We start from the raw sequence: 17,313 nt of genomic DNA, 5'->3' as shown, positions 1-17,313 counted from the left end.
ATGAGGCAAAGTTAGGCGCAGTGTCCTAGTGTGAGGGAAAACACAACTTCAGAGGCATGAGGCAGATGTAAGCATATTGCCCCAGTCTGAGGGAAAAGACAACTCCAGAGGCATGAGGCAGATGTAGGTACGCTTTCCTAGTGTGACTGAAAACACAACTCCAGAGGCATGAGGCAGATGAAGGCGCGCTGTCCTAGTGTGACAGAAAACACAACTCCAGAGTCATGAGGCAGATGTAGGTACGCTTTCCTAGTGTGACTGAAAACACAACTCCAGAGGCATGAGGCTGATGAAGGCGCGCTGTCCTAGTGTGACAGAAAACACAACTTCAGAGGCATGAGGCTGATGAAGGCGCGCTGTCCTAGTGTGACAGAAAACACAACTTCAGAGGCATGAGGCAGATGTAGGTACGCTTTCCTAGTGTGACTGAAAACACAACTCCAGAGGCATGAGGCTGATGAAGGCGCGCTGTCCTAGTGTGACAGAAAACACAACTTCAGAGGCATGAGGCTGATGAAGGCGCGCTGTCCTAGTGTGACAGAAAACACAACTTCAGAGGCATGAGGCAGATGAAGGCGCGCTGTCCTAGTGTGACAGAAAACACAACTCCAGAGTCATGAGGCAGATGTAGGTACGCTTTCCTAGTGTGACTGAAAACACAACTCCAGAGGCATGAGGCTGATGAAGGCGCGCTGTCCTAGTGTGACAGAAAACACAACTTCAGAGGCATGAGGCTGATGAAGGCGCGCTGTCCTAGTGTGACAGAAAACACAACTTCAGAGGCATGAGGCAGATGAAGGCGCGCTGTCCTAGTGTGACAGAAAACACAACTCCAGAATCATGAGGCAGATGTAGGTACGCTGTCCTAGTGTGACAGAAAACACAACTTTAGAGGCATGAGGCAGATGTAGGTACCCTGTCCTAGTGTGAGAGAAAACACAACTTTAGAGGCATGAGGCAGATGTAGGTACGCTTTCCTAGTGTGACAGAAAACACAACTCCAGAGGCATGAGGCAGATGTAGGTACGCTTTCCTAGTGTGACAGAAAACACAACTGCAGAGGCACGAGGCTAATGAAGGCACGCTGTCCTAGTGTGACAGAAAACACAACTCCAGAGGCATGAGGCAGATGTAGGTACGCTGTCCTAGTGTGAGAGAAAACACAACTTTAGAGGCATGAGGCAGATGTAGGTACGCTGTCCTAGTGTGAGAGAAAACACAACTTTAGAGGCATGAGGCAGATGTAGGTACGCTGTCCTAGTGTGAGAGAAAACACAACTTTAGAGGCATGAGGCAGATGTAAGCATGTTGCCCCAGTCTGAGGGAAAACACAACTTCAGAGGCATGAGGCAGATGTAAGAATGTTGCCCCAGTCTGAGGGAAAAGACAACTCCAGAGGCATGAGGCAGATGTAGGTACGCTGTCCTAGTGTGACAGAAAACACAACTCCAGAGTTGTGAGGCAGATGTAAGAGCGCTGTCCCAGTTTGAGAGAAAATGCAACTTCAGAGCCATGAGGCAGATGAGATGTCGGCATGGTGTCCTAGTGTCAGAGAAAGCACAACTTCAGAGCCATGAGGCAGATGTAGGGTGATCCTAGTGTGAGAGAAAAGACGAAGTTGGGCGCTAGGGTTTCCTGTTCTGCTGCTGCCATGGCCCCAGGATCTACCACTGACCTCATCTCCATGTAATGCTCAAATGCCCAGGGCAGATAGAACCTCGAAGTCAAGGGTAAGAAGTGGGGCAGGAGTGGGCAGGAGAACGGGAAAACGCCGCCATTAATGTCTGGTTGTCTTTCTAACCATTGCAGATGGATAGACTAATAGTCATTTGTGGGTCAGGAAGAAGAGGTGTGTGTGTGTGTTTGTGCATGTGTTTTTGTGAGTGTGTGTGGGTATGTATGTGTGTGTGTTTGTGCATGTGTTTGTGGGTGTAGATGTGTGTCTGCATGTGTCCGTGTGTGTGTGTGGGGGTGGGTGGGTGTGTTTGTGCATGTGTGTGTGTGTGCGAGAGCATGCATGTGTGTGGATGTGTGGGTGTGTTTGTACATGTGTGTGTTTGTGTGTGTGGGGTGTATGCATGGGTGCATGTTTTGTGTGTGTTTGTATGTGTGTGTGGGTGTGCTTGTGTTCATGTGTGTGTGTTTGTGTGTGTGTGTTTGGTTATGTGTGCTTGTGTTCGTGTGTGTGTTTGTGGGTGGGTGTGTATGTGTGTGCTTGTGTGTGGGTTTGTGTGTGTGCTTGTGTTCGATTGTGCGCTCGTATGTGTCTGTGTGTGTGTATGTGTGTGTGGGTGTGTGGGTGTGCGGGTGTGCATGTGTTTGTGTGTGTGGGTGTGTTTGTGCGTGTGTGGGGGGGTGAATGTACATGTGTTTGTGTGTGTGTGCGTGTGTGTGTGGGGTGTGCGAGAGCATGCACGTGTGTGCGCACACGTGCAATGGAACTCCATCGTTAGTATACATGGGATAACGCGCCTAGTGTTTCCATATCCATGTAGTGACCCTAAGAAGAGCTGAGGGTGGTCACTCATCAGAGCCGCGGATCCAAGGAGAGCTTCGCTTGGTGCCAGGTCAGCCGGGGCTTGGGGACCCCCTGTCGGAGTGGGGGGCTCACGTTTTGTTTTGCAGGCCAAGTCCTTTAACTCTGTGGAGACCTCTGGACTGAAGCTGTAACACCAGTCAGAGGCGCTGCTGAGTCAAATAACGCGCAAGTCCTGGTTGTGGGAAAGGTCGCCATGTGTGACCCGTGGCTGACCTCGGCGTGGGCGCTGGAGCCCGAATATTCCATCACATCACCCCAGCTCTTCCGTCCTTGCATCGCCTTCCTCTTCCTCTGAATGCCAGAAGTTTGACACTGTCTGTCTGTCCTTCAAAGTAACTCAGGTGTTCACCTTTAAGTAGTAGCCAAGAAGTGTGCCCCCTTCCTGCTGAAGACCCCATTGGCTTACAGCATTCTTCAGGTTTGCAAATACAATGTGGAAGACCCCACAGTGCCTCGAAGCTCCCCTGCCCCCCTCCCTCCCCCCACTCTGCCAGGGGTACTCTTTGCTGACTTTCCAGAACCACAGGCGATGCTCTCGACGGCCGCCCTTCCGGGGGTTCAGCAGACGCCCCCTGCGGAGCCCTCACTCTGCGTTTAAGATATGCAGGATTTTTATTTTTTTTACAGTAAATTATTTTAACAATTCATTGGGCCCCTGATTCTTAAGGGAGTGTTTTTAAATAACACATATAAGTGAAGAAATCAAAGCATTGGAGAGTTCAACGAGGGCAACGGTCCGGAAAGCACTGAACCCACAAAGCCGGCAGGAGCGGGAACTCGGTACAAAAGGTGCGAAGGTCTCCGTTCGGACACAGGTCTGGAGAGAAGCCTGGCCCTGCACAGAATCCGAGGCGAACCCTGCTCATGAACGTGACCCCTGACCTGCTGGTCACGTTCCAGAACATTCTGTCCAGGCGCCCGAGTCACGGGTGAAGCTATCACCGTCGTCTCTTGTGCACAAAAGACTTTGGTGAGTCGAATGAGAGCGGACCCCAGAGGACCGCGCAGTGAGGCGGCCATGGGGGCACCCATGATGGATCGCACCCTCTCTAGATAGCGCCTCGAAGGGGGTGGGTATTGTAGGGTGGCACCAGACTGCTAGATTCCAGGCTGGTGAGAAGGGATGTGCTTGAGGGGTGTACGAAGCCTTCAGACAACCCGAAATTACAAACATTTTGGGGTAAAGTCAAGAACTCTAGCCGAGCCGGAAGGGACCTGGGAGTTATGGTTCTGATGCTCTCAAAGTTACAAGCCAGTGTGGAGGCGGCAACGTCATGCTGTGGTGGTCCCCGTAAGATAGCGCCTTAAAGCGCCACTCAGAGCGCTTTCAGTCACACCCCATCAAACAAATTACCGAACCTCGCAACGCGTCACAATAGGGCGCTGTCTGTTCACCACCCCCTGCTCATCTTATGGTCGATACTTCCCTTCACGGTATGGGGGAGTCGACCCCAATTAGGGCACGTGTATGGCAAATATGTAATTTCCATAGAACTAGTTTGGCTGACACATAAGGAGGGTGGGGGCGCCGGGGAGAGGATCGGGGTTACTTTGCAGTTCCGCTCCTGCTGTGTTTAAACACACTTACGCCATTACCGCTCAGATGCGCACCCACTTCTTTCATATGCCCGCATTTTTTCCCGAATACCAGGCGGTAACGGCGTTACCGAGCATTTCTGCGCAATTATGTGCACGCTGTTCCCGTCAGCCTGCGGTTTTCTCTGCGGGGCCGAGGCTCTTAGGGGCATATTATCAAGCACGGCGTTAAAATGATCGCCGCTTTAGCGACAGAAAACTGCCGCTAAATCGGCGATAATGGGCTTGATAATGTGCCGCAGAGAATTCCAATAGAAGCCCATGTTGATACCAGAACATGGGCTTCTATGGGAAATCTCCAGGGCAAATTATCAAGCCCATTATCGCCGATTTAGCGGCAGTTTTCTGCCGCTAAAGCGGCGATAATTGTAACGCCGTTTCTTGATAATATGCCCCAAGGTTTGGAACACCACCAACCCCCCAGAATATTGTAGTTGTAATCCTAAAATGAGGGATTCTGCTCTCTGGATATTCTGGTACTTTGCGTTTTTGGGTAAATGTCTCAACGCGCATTGTTTTCAAATTTAAAGACAATAAACTTTAGGCTGGTGGCGAACGCGTTCATAAAGAAAAACTAGTCAAACATATTCACAGCATTTCTTAAATAAAAACAAGAATGTGTTCGTACAGGATGTTTATGCCCCTGGGTGCCACCGACAGGCGGATGCAGTCGAGTTCTGGACCTAAGAGAGAATCCCTCATTCACGGAGTCAGGGTTTGGGCTAGAAATCCAGGCATTTCTGTGGGGAGGGGCAGCTGCCGAGGCGGACACTTCTACAGGAACAGGTCAGGGTTAGGAGGAAGGGAGAGAAGAGGGGTGCGCTAGGTGGGGGTGGAGGGGTGGCTGTGGATGTCATGATGGTGTTGAAACCGACATGCATCACGTTTTCGAGGGAATCGATGCAAATTAATAAATGGTTTCATCCAGGTTTACAAAACAGTAATCCACCTGGCACGTAAAACATATATGCCATTACCAACTCCACCACCTATACATGAACTTCCTGCAGTTATGGGCCCGAGAGAATGTATGTATGTATGTATGTATGTATGTATGCATGTATGTATGTGTGTATGCATGCATGCATGTATATATATATATATATATATATATATATATATATATATATATATATATATATATATATATGTGTGTGATGGGCCTTTTGCACACCAACTGGTTTGCAAATGGAATTGCAATTTGTGGTATTTCCTGAGTACTAAAAGATAATGTCACACATCGTCCATTCACAGAGGGTCTCTAAACGACCTGCCTAATGAATATTAATTAGGGAGATCCCAATCTGTGACCCCCACTGTGATTGGTTGTGAATGTAGGGATGGAGGCCTGCAAGGGACAGAAGACCGCCATGCCTGTGTATTGGGTTTCCCATTTGGGAAGGTTTTAAGAGTAGAAGGCAGTGGTGCTATGGCCAGCTGCGGCTCCCACGAGGCCTCGATTCCAAAAGGGGAGCCGTCCCACAGTATCTGTAACACGCTAACTGCTTGTGACCCCAACTGCTGGCACAAACCATTGACACATGCCTTCTGGAATCGTGAACAGGGACTGAAAACCACTTTTATGCTGTTCCAACTTGTGATTCAGAAAGGGTCAGAAAACATTTTCATGAGAAAAAGGCTTGTACAGGGTGGTGCGTGTGTGTCTCTATTGTAGTACCTCTGGGCCCTGTGTCACTTTTGGACCACGTAAAGGGGTACGTGGCTGACCCAGGGCTCTCATTCGGATTTATGAAGACACGCAAAGCCACCCTTCATGGCTTTGAATGCCGTCATAGGTCATGAATAAGGTGACGCAGTGCAAATCCATGCGTCACCACACACTGCGCACGGGAGGCGTCCACGGGCGTTGCGGTGGGTTTTCCCACGCAAGACCAATGGAACTTAACGCTGCCCCAGAAATCTAAAGTGATGTAAACCCCAGGATGCACCAAATCCGCAGGCCTCCTGAGGTGAGGCGTAAGGAGGAGAAATATGCTAATTTTTCCTAGTTTTTCCCTCTTTCCAGGTGTTTTGCATTCTGAAGCACACACAGAAAGAGGAAAACACCTCCTAGGATTTTTTTTTGTGCAGGAAGGTTCCCCCTTGCTGCACAAAGACAGCCCTGCATGCAATGGAGGCACCCTTGCACCACGCTAGGCTGCCGCAGCGGCACCGGTGCAGAGAGAAAGGACAGTATCGCTTAAATATGGTGCATTCCTACCCTGTCACTTAGGGCAGTGCAGCGAGGTGCCTTACTGCGCTGCCCTACACTAAAATCCCATAAAATAAGCCCCTGTGTGTTTGTGCATACGTCTGAGACACGGAGAAGGGTGTGTGCTTATGTGTGGCTTTAATTTGAGTCTGACACCCCAATAAGGGCCTCCGTACGGGGCGGTGGGCTCTTTGACATCACAAGCGGTCCTCGGACATTAGAGTTGGGCTGTACGGCTTCACAATCATGGCTCAGTGGGCACCAAAGCGTTCATAACTGTACAGTATTTGATTTACTTTATTCACAGGATGTCGAGTTAAAAATCCCATGAATTATTGCGTCCAACACCCGCCAAGGGCGCGCAACCGATTGAATATTTAACACGCTATCAATAACGTCACCCGCCGCACTGCGCCTGCTTCCTCTTTAGCCTGGAAGTTTTTCATAATACATAACCTTAATTTCACTTTTTTCCTAGTTAGAAACCATTACTTACATTACTATTTATTACTTTAAATAACTCTTTCTTGTCTTGTTCATTAAAACCTCTTAAATATTTATACCCCGCTCTCAACGTGCTGCCCCCAGCCTTCTCTTTTGAAGAATAAACATATTATTTCAGTCTTTCATCCATGTGAAACCCTCCAGTCCTAATTAAAATGTTTCTTCGCTCCTCAATATTATCTCTAGTTAATCTGTGTTTTGTTTCAATGCAGTTACCAAAATGATTGTAACTTCACCCGTCTTTACAGGGGAACTTTGATACTTAAGGAAAAAGACATTCTTAATTTTTAGCAAAAAAAAAAGCTAATTTTGGATTGTTTTTAAGAAGTTGTGAACAGGAGTCTAGTAGCCTTTCCTAGGAACGATTCATTTATGTGGAAATGGTGGCGAAAAGTACACTCACAAAATTATGTGGCAAAGAAATGCAAATTTTGCATCTTCTGCAGGACCTCATATGGCACAAACCTGACTTTCAGCTCGGTTCATGCTATACAAAGACAACATACATGCATACATGCAATTAAAAACAAATCACACATCACATCTAGCTATATGTATAGTTTAACACACATTGATACAAGAGAGATCCCAGTGCTATAAAAACACAGGTGTGAGAAAGGAACGTGCAGACTTTCAAGAGATTCAGGGGGTCATGTACCCACAAACAGTGACCTGGTCTTGTATGGAGAGTGGATCGCGGGTATAAACACCCCCCTTTCTATGTGTGAGGGGCAAGAGTTTGTGTAAAACAGGTGATGTCTTACTCAGCAGTAAACAATCCCAGGTGTACAGAGTTCATGTATGAAAAACTGGCCCTCAGCTGTTCTGTGCTCTGGGTCATGTGTAAAACTTGTCTTTGGGACTGTGGTCCCTGCTCCCACTGTGGGGCCTCCAGAAGCCCTTCTTAACACCAGCAAACAGCCAGGGGGCAGTATAATACACGCCACATGTATCATGCACACGCCTAAGACATGCACCGTATGGGGGTCTTCTCAACTTTGAGAACAGTGTCTGTGGAGTGAACGTGCATGCACTTGAAAGTGAAACAAAACATTCACACGACAAAGGGCACATTTGTCGCCAAGCTGTTCCAACTACTTTTAAGTATTTAGGGTGAAATCCGGCAGAAACCTCACTGTACCCGACGGAAAGTCCCTGTGCCCAAATATTTACTACAAAATGCATGTTAGGGGGTGTAACACTGCTGCCCCTACGAGAGGGCGCGCCTGTGTTACTGGCTCCCGCTTTGTTTCCAGAGTGCTTTTCGCTGACACTTAACCTGTTGTTTATTCCTTGCAGGTGCTGGTCGCCCACACTCGGCCCAGTCCGGGCCCACCATGGCTTCCAGGCCAGCCGAGCAGTGCCGGGACGGCGTAAGGACCACTGCCCACGGGAGGCGCCAGTAACACACTCCTCCTCCGCTGAGCCCCCGCAACCCCCTCCCGCCCACAATCCCATCCTCTCCCCTCGACTCTACCTCAAAGACATCAAGCTGCATTTGTCTGGAAGATGAGGCGCATTTTCTGTGCAGAAGCGGGGAGAGGGGCCCGCCACCTCCCGGAACACCTGCCAACCCCGGCCGCGCGGGCTGTCACTTCCAGGTGACACCCCCGGATCACACACAGGCATTGCTTCTCAGATTGCGCGCCCAGGCGGCGGCATGTTTCATAAATATCTGCGGCAAAACGCATCATAACAAGGAGTGCAAAGCGACACCTTCCCGCCTGTCACGCGGCGGAGCGCGCGCGCCACAGAAGATGCCCAGGGCGGAAACAGACATGCCAGACTGGGAAGCGGAACTCTGAAGTTTAGGCCCAACTTGGGTGCCCGAAACAAAAAACATAAAATACAAATTACAAAAGAAAACAAACAAAAGGGGAGCTTTGCACAGAAAGACAACTGCGGGTGATTTTAGGTGGGCAAAGAGCGGACAAGTGTGTGTGATTTTAGTGCAAGGACAGCAGGATCAGTGCGGGTGATTTCCGCTGCGCGCTCGCCCCTTGTGCCATTTATCCCAGCAGGAGACTGCCCTCCACCCAGGGCCCTCCACCCCAGGGCCCCCTCCCCTCCACCCATGGCCTCAACAGCTGCTTGTCCTTAATCCACCTTTCCAGCAGCGCCCTCCGCCCCCTCGGACGAGGCGCTTCCATGACTGTGGCTCCTGACGACGCAGCCGCTGCCCCCCTCAGGACCCTCGGTGCCCCCCCTGCGCGCGGAGCCGGCGGACATGCTCTCCTTGGCGGCCCTTCTGCTACACCTCCTGCCGCTAGCCATGGGCTACTATGACATATGTAAATCCTGGGTGACATCCGACGAGGGCCCCTCCTGGGAGTTCTACGCCTGCCAGCCCAAGCCCGTGGCCATGAAGGAGTACGTGCTGGTGAAGGTGGAGCCGGCGGGGATCACGTGCGGAGAGCCACCCGAGCGCTTCTGTACGCACGTGAGTATGCATCCTGTGCTTTGCTGCTGCAGTCATGGGTTGAGTGGAGTGTCCATCTGGCCCCGCTGCCTCGTGATTGGTCAGAGAAGGGGCCCGGGTCACTGACAGCAATGGCCTGCTTGAGAGTTGGGTGGCAATGAGAGGTCTGCTACTTACAGAGAATGCGGTACTAGCATTTCTTCCAACATGTGAGTCAGAGGTAATCTCTACAAAGGATGTGATTCTGGTTTAGCACTTTTTACACTCATCAGCAGGGCCACTGGAATTATGCGGCACGAGAGGGCCAAATTAATCTGCAGAGTTGGGTAAATTATGCGGAAACAAAAGCCAAATTGTGCTGCACAATGTAACATATTTTGAAATAGTATTAGTTCGTTATTTCGTTATTTTTAAACTAGGTAACACTCTGAGCATTGATTGCACCTCATTATTCCCAGATTACCACCCAAATATGGAAATAAGCAACAGGAAGGGGGCCAGTCCAGCTTTGCAGAGGGCCTTTGACCACGCAGCAACACGTGTCGCCGCATTTTAGAAACTTTTGAACCGTTTGAGTTAGAAACAGATTTTAGTTTTTGTTTAAATTTGCAGATTATGCGTCAGATGATAGATTATGTAACAAATGCAGTAATTCTATAATTATGCAAAAATCGCAGCAGCTGCGCAATCACATAATTCCAGTGGCCCTGCATTTCAGTTGGATTCCGACTACAAGCAAGCTCCAAGTCAGGTGTTCAATCGGGCTCTGGAAGGAGGTAGTGGAAGAGTGTAGAGCTGCAGTGACACCTAGTGGCCAGTCAGGGTATGGCAGCACCTGAGGTCTTCTTGAGAGCAAGCAGAGATGGGTGCAGCCGAAAGTCCCTTCCTGAGGTTTAGAAGGATAGGCCCATCGTGCACAAGTGCAACAGTGAACTTGCAGGGGTCATCAGAACATGGCAGCCTATGTCCTCAAAGGAGAGGAAGCAGATGAACACGCGTGCGCCAGCGACCCCTAGTGGTAAGAAGGAGGATACTATCGGTGGAGTCTCAGGTGGAAAGGAGGCAGATATTGGTGGTCAGCCAGAGAACAGGCATGTCTGAGATCTCAGTGGAAGCATGCATCACTACAGTAGCGACACCTAGTGACCAGTCAGGGTATGGCACCATCTGAGGGCTGCAGTGACTGAGGTGGCCATAAGTGAGGCATTGGTTAAGGTCCTAGCTAGAGTAGACGGATGGCAGTGCAGGGGCAACTCCTAGTGAACAGAAGAAGTAGGTCCCGGTGGACTAGAGAGGAAGCTGTGCAGGTGGCAGCAGTGCCAGAGCGGGCAGTCCGAGAAGTGTGTAAAGAGCCAGCAGGCCAGCTTCAGGATTCTTGGGGCCTATGAAAGACATATTTGTGGTGCTTTTTTAGGAACAACTTTAAATGTGTTACATTTCCAAGTAATTTAAGGCCTTATGATGCAATATGCTATTGAATTATTTGTCAAACATTCAGAGACTGGGGCATGAAAAACAGCAGCTCACTTATTGAGTTCACGCGGCTCCCTAACTGCAGTTTCCTTTCCTCCTGCCCCTTGACCAGATATGAAACACAACAGGTGATGGGAGACTTTTTGCAATAGGTCGAACAGCTGGCAATCTCTCGGGGTAGCATTCTATCATTCTTTCACCCACCATGCCACCTCAGTTTGGACCCATCCATATGCAAATCAGTCTTTACCCCGCTCAGTCCAGCCCAAACTGCCAAGCCAGGTCCTCTATGAAGCTGAACACAAGCAATCAAGGACTGCTTTCGCCCTAGTTTTGGGCTCATCAGCAGGGTGCAGCATGGTTCCAGTGGCACAGTGAGCATGGGACCCAGGTCTGGGTTGGGCACACCCTTAAACAAAAGGTGACCAATGATAGTTGCCACAGATTAACGGGCCAGTGCAGTCTAGCGTACTAGAGAGGCTCATATAAATCGTGGGAAATCCAAAAGGTGAAAAAGCAAATAACTGAGAAAATATGTAATCCATGCGTAGTTACTGTTGGTATGTGGGATATTAAATATTTGCAAAATGGAGTTTGCGCGCATGTCAGACGATTGAGAACAAATAATTAGGAAAAACAGTGCGATCGCCACAGTTACATGCATCCACCACTATGTTCCCTCTTGTGCCCTGCGCTCAGTGGATTTACATCTGATGCGCGTGCCTCGCTTCCGTAGGGCAAGAGCCGGAGGTCGCTCTTTCAGGGTGTTAGCTCCTACTCGATGGAACTCATTGCTTCTCGCTGTCAGGAACACTCCCAATCTCTTGGTGTGTAGAAAGGCAGTACAGACATGGCTATTCCAGTAGCTTAATCATCTCATTCTTCTCTCTCCCTGCTCTTTAGCGCTGGGACGTCCCTTTGCTCGGACAGCCACGAGCTCTATAAATCGCATACCATAACATAACATTATGTTATTGCAGTTACCACACTTTACTGTTCCTTTTGTGTTCAAACTGTCTTTTGGGGTCCTCCCTAGTTTCTAACATCTGTTTAAGATTCTTCGCTCTTTTGTATTTATAAGCCGGGTCTGGTGGCTCCGTGGACTAATGCATCCTCTGCAGGGACCTGTGTTCAACCTCATGGTCATAGGCTTCAATGCCGGCGGGTCCACTCAGCCTTTCATCCATCTGAGGTCGATAAAATGAGTACCATTGAGTTGGGTAACAATAAACATCTGTTATTCAGTGCCAAGATACCCCATTTGGGGTGAACGTGTGCTTTCCAAAGACACATGTTTTGTGTGCAAAGAGCGGTGGTCGATGGAAGATGCCTCCATGGTAATTTTCCATTTGGAGCATTGGCCAATATTTTAGGGTAGCTTTTTAAATTTTCGTACTTTTGATTGAGTAGTTAGAAGATGTAGCCTAACGGTAGAGCCGTCGACCTCGAAGCTGGGGAACCGGGTTCGAGTTTTGTCAGGGACGCCTAACATCCTGTGATACTGGGCAAATCACTTTCTTCTCCCGTGACGAACAAAAATGAATGTGTCTGTCTGTAACGCAACTGGTGCTCATGTAAAGCGCTCTGATACCTTCGGGTCGAGTTCGCGCTACATAAAACTCCCTACAAAAAAGAAAGATACCATCCTCGTGGTGTCCTCCTGGGTGTGGCTAGGGGCCAAAAGTTGTGATTTGTGTTTTTAATTTGCTCTTTCAATAGCCGATGATGGCAGCTGAGTAGCCCCGTTGTTTGAATGTGTTCACCATGTTACTTTCACTTATTTGGATCCGACACAATCCTTTTGACTCTCAGTAATTGGGAGTACGGTAAGTGTGTTTTTAATAAGTTCCGGTGGAAGCCTTTAAAGTGCTAAAAATTGGTGCAATCGGTGTTTTTTCAGTAATGGTTGGTTTCCAGTGCGTTGTTGGTACATCTAGGAATGTGATACTTGTAAGTAAAACCAACATGGTCATTAATAGCGTTTAGTCTATCGATGGCTCTGTGGTGGTTGTCGTCCATATAATGAAGATGCCAACAATGTATTGTAAAAAGGTCGAAAGATCGCGTCACCATGTTTGCTCTATCAGGATGTGGTCATGTTCAAACTTGTGCATGAAAAGGTTAGCTAGCAGGGGGCAGCCCAATTTCCCATAGAAGTGCTTGATTTTACACTTTGAAACCGATGTGTTTTGCACAATCAGAGTCTTAAGAAAGTTCACTTTACACTTTTTTAATTAGCATGACATCATGACACGGATTTGTGATGCAAATTTGGCCTTTCTTTATGTTTATGACACTCGGCCATGCATACTTAACAACACTAAGATGGCGGCTGCCATAGACGCCGAAGGAGAGGGTCCTGAGATGACTCTCATTTTTTCGCGCGGTGAGTGATGAGGGTGAACATTACGCTGCTTTTCAACTTTTAATATCAATACGGACGTATGTTTACTTTGGCGACTGCGCTATCATTTTCGTAATCGTTTTTCCTAATTCCGTGTTTGGACATGAACGCATGTTCACTGTGGCGATCGCACTGTTTTTCCTAGTGATTTGTTCACTATCGTCACACATGCGCGCATACTCCATTTTGCGCATATTTAATATCACACATATCGACAGTAACTACGCATGGACCACATGTTTGCTCAGCTAGTTGCTTCTTCACCTCTCGGTTTTATCACCATTTATATGAGCTTGTCTAGTACGCTGGACTGCACTGGCCCGTTGATCCGTGGTAACCATCACTGCTCACCTTTTGTGTAAGTGGACTTTTGTTTTGCTTATGACTGTACCTCGTTCACATTCCGGTTTTGCTTCACAATGCATGAAAACTGATGTTCCTTCAGTATAGTCATTGAGCACAGATCACTTACCACGATGGATTATCGATGGCCTTGCACCTATGGATTGATATTTTAATCATTAACCTACGCTTGAAGGTTAGATTCTCATTTTCGCCACATTCGTCACTTTGCGCGATCACATATCCCCTGAGGAAGGGCGCGGCCCGAAACGCACCGGGAGGTTTGAAAATCCAGATGTTTGAAATTCTGAAATAGAAAACCCTCCGAGCACAGCACTCATGATCTTAGCAGTCAGATTGATACACTCAAATTGTTACACACAATTATAGCAGTCAGATTGTTACACTCACAATTCTAAAACTCATATCGTAAACATTTACAATTGTAACACATCCAAGGGTAAAATTCATACTGCAACACTCACAATTGTACAACTTTTATTGTAACACTCACATTGTAACGCTCAGATTGTAACACTCATCTTGCAACACTTACAATTGGAACACTCCTATTACAGCACTCACAGATGTAACACTCCTATTGTAACACTCATCTTGCAACACTTACAAATGGAACACTCCGATTACAGCACTCACAGATGTAACACTCATATTGTAACACTCATCTTGCAACACTTACAATTGGAACACTGCGATTACAGCACTCACAGATGTAACACTCCTATTGTAACACTCATCTTGCAACACTTACAATTGGAACACTCCGATTACAGCACTCACAGATGTAACACTCATATTGTAACACTCATCTTGCAACACTTACAATTGGAACACTCAGATTACAGCACTCACAGATGTAACACTCATATTGTAACACTCCTCTTGCAACACTTACAATTGGAACACTCCGATTACAGCACTCACAGATGTAACACTCATATTGTAACACTCATCTTGCAACACTTACAATTGGAACACTCCGATTACAGCACTCACAGATGTAACTCTCAGATTGTAATATGGATACAGCAGTCTGACAGTAACACTCAGAACTGTAACACTCAGTTTCTAACACTCGGATTCTAACACAATTGAAATATTCAAATTGTAACTCACGTCTGTAACACTCGGATCGAAACGCTTAGATTGTATTCCTCACAATTGCAACACTCAGTTTGTAACACTTGGATTGTAAGGCTTACGTTTGTAACAGTCAGTTTGTAAACACTCACATTGTAACACTCAGGGCCTCATTTATGAGGCCCCTCGCACCACCGACGTTCCGTGGCGCAGGAGCCTGCTCCATATTTACGAGGCAGGCTGAGCTACTTTTTTTGGCTTAATGCTGCCTCGTAAATATTGTTACCTTTAGCGCAGTTTTCTGCGTTACAGGGGTGTGCAATGGGTGTTGCTAGGGGTGTTTCCAGCGCAATCCATGGCTTTTTGACACTGCCCCAGAGTTGCGAGAAATCGTAACTCTGAGGCAGCACCAAAATCGTACGCCCCTTCCCCAGGGGAGGCGTAAGGGAGGCACAACGAAGAGAAATGTCTTTTGTTTCTCCTTGTTTTTCCTTTTTCTGTGCGCTGCATTTTGCAGCGCACACAGAAACAAGAAAAAAGCCTCTTGTGATTGTTTTTGTGCAGAAGAGTTTCCCTTTCTGCACAAAGATATGAATCCCTGCAATGCAGGCACCCTTGTGCCACGGTGCCGGCGTTGGCGCACAGCAGCCCACTGTGCAGGGGACGAGGACAGGAATGCGCTGTATCTGATAGATACGGCGCAACCCTGCCCTTTTCTTTTTCCGTACGGCAGCGTTGTACGAAGGCCTTTCGTGCTGCCCTTTGGCAAAATCTCATGAATGAGGCCCTCAGATTGTTACACTCACGATTGTTGCACAGAGATTGCATCACTTAGATTGTAACATGCGTGATTGTAACACTCAGCTTGGTGAGTCAGACTGTAACACTTATCACTCGAACTGCACCGCAAAGAGTTTCTATCGCGTGGCCGCCCCCCTCCGAATGTCTACCACGAGCCCCCTCTCTTGTCGGATGGTGTCCCTTTTATTCAAAACCTGAACTGGGATTTTTTTCTGTTAGATATTTATCGTGCCCTTTTTGTTTAGTCATTACAAGCCTGGGCGGGACTGTCTGATTCATAATTCACAAGGATAAACCAGAGGTCTGTCTTTCTGGGAAGGAGGTCAGACAAAATCAAATGTAACGACGTTGACCATTTGTGCAGCAGACACCACAAGCTGACCTATGCCGGGCACTTCAATAATGGACATAATTACCATCCAACTGTGAGGACCAAGAGCCGAATGTAAGAAGTGGACGGCGCATGCGAAATCAGAGGCTTTGCGGCTGCAAACTTCCAAGATGCCCCCACTGGAACAGAGGCGGATCCAGTGGGATCCGGGCTGGATCCCAGAGAATCGTACTGCGACCTGCCGGAGTGTGAGCACACACCAGTGCACACCCTGTGGTACCTACACTGCGTTGAGGCGCTCCCCACCTCTCCTTCACAGCCGGGTCCCGCGCACTTGAAGCCAGTCAGCTTTTTCCATTGTCCAGCAATGGTTGGGGTGAATGGGGGTGATGAATGTCGAAGGATCACAGCTGGAAACTAATACCGTGATGGTTCCCCGTTTTCCATTTTTACAGGTAAATACAGGTCGAAACCCATTTATTTATTGCCTGGATTTATTTTTAAATGAGGGTGAAAATTGAAATAGGGTTTATTTGAGTGATTCTAAATACTGTCTGCCATGACTGTCAGGCCAATAGCTGCGCGGATTGATAGATAAGGGGGTTAAAAAAGAAAGGAATTTTAGTAAAGAGGCTTAAACAGCAGTAAATATGCACACGGTTGATCCTAAAATGTGCACATTTTCATATAAGTGCAATGATTTATCTCCTGTGGGTGCTCATATCACTGAGACCTGGCAAACACTCAAGCAAGAGTTCATGATTATTGGTTAAATAAATGTGGAAATATACACGTTTCAGCTTCATTTTTATTTACAAAACCCCAAATAAATGTGGATAAATACAGATAAAATTAGCAAAAAATAAATATGGATACATACAGACGGAAATGTGAAAAAAATAAATACCATAAAACTGGGAGCCCTAATTATGATTAATAAAACCAGCAGGAGTAAGAGGAGCAGGAATAGAACCAGGTCCGTGAGGTGCACCAGGACGACCAGCAGAAGGTCCAGGACCTTCAGGACCAAGAAGGAGGACAAAGGGACCGGGAGAACCCAGAACAGATGGACCGGGAAAACCTGGACCAAGAAGAACATGGTGACCAGGAGAACCAGGACTAGCATCTTCAGGCGACCCAGCGGAACCAGGACAAGCAGGATAAGGAATTTACAATCCAGGGGAACCAGAAACGAGACTAGAGCTCTGGGACAGTGGGTGAAAAACGATGGGTTGGAATGCTACCCAGCGTAGTTGGCAATGGTTCTGAATATTTGCAAGCCCCCTGCCATCACCTTTTGTGTGTTTGCTCCTAATTACAGCACCCAGTTTTCCGATGATGACTCAGTGCACCTGCCCCCCTCTTCTATCGGACGTCCCTCTCCTTTGCCAGAACCCACCCCCCACACACACACTTACTCCACCAGCACCTTGGGCTGTTCACGAGCCGACACTTCATGAATGCTGTATGTGCAGGGATCGCAGGCCCTTGGCAGAAGCAGCGAAGCCGCAGGAAATGTTACACTAAATATTAATGGCCATCGATGGCGGAGTGTGTTGAGATATAGACTCACCAGGGTGTTTATTTATTC

At 47.9% G+C, this 17,313-nt stretch overlaps 1 protein-coding gene across 2 annotated transcripts in view; it reads left to right on the top strand.

The window, feature by feature from the left end:
• NTNG2 (netrin G2) overlaps window positions 1-17,313 on the top strand; it is a 485,923-nt gene that overhangs the window by 70,061 nt on the left and 398,549 nt on the right. For both annotated transcript variants that reach the window (XM_085613924.1, XM_085613925.1), the window contains exon 2: window positions 8,151-9,291. In XM_085613924.1, the coding sequence (XP_085470050.1) occupies window positions 9,079-9,291 (213 nt within the window). In that variant the 5' untranslated portion in view covers window positions 8,151-9,078. The remainder of the gene's footprint in view (window positions 1-8,150; window positions 9,292-17,313) is intronic.

Source organism: Triturus cristatus, chromosome 1_2 (assembly GCF_964204655.1).
Source record: "Triturus cristatus chromosome 1_2, aTriCri1.1, whole genome shotgun sequence".
NCBI classification, from domain to species: Eukaryota; Metazoa; Chordata; class Amphibia; order Caudata; family Salamandridae; genus Triturus; species Triturus cristatus.
The sequence above is the reverse complement of the archived record's forward strand: the minus strand, read 5'-3'. Positions and strand labels throughout refer to the sequence as shown.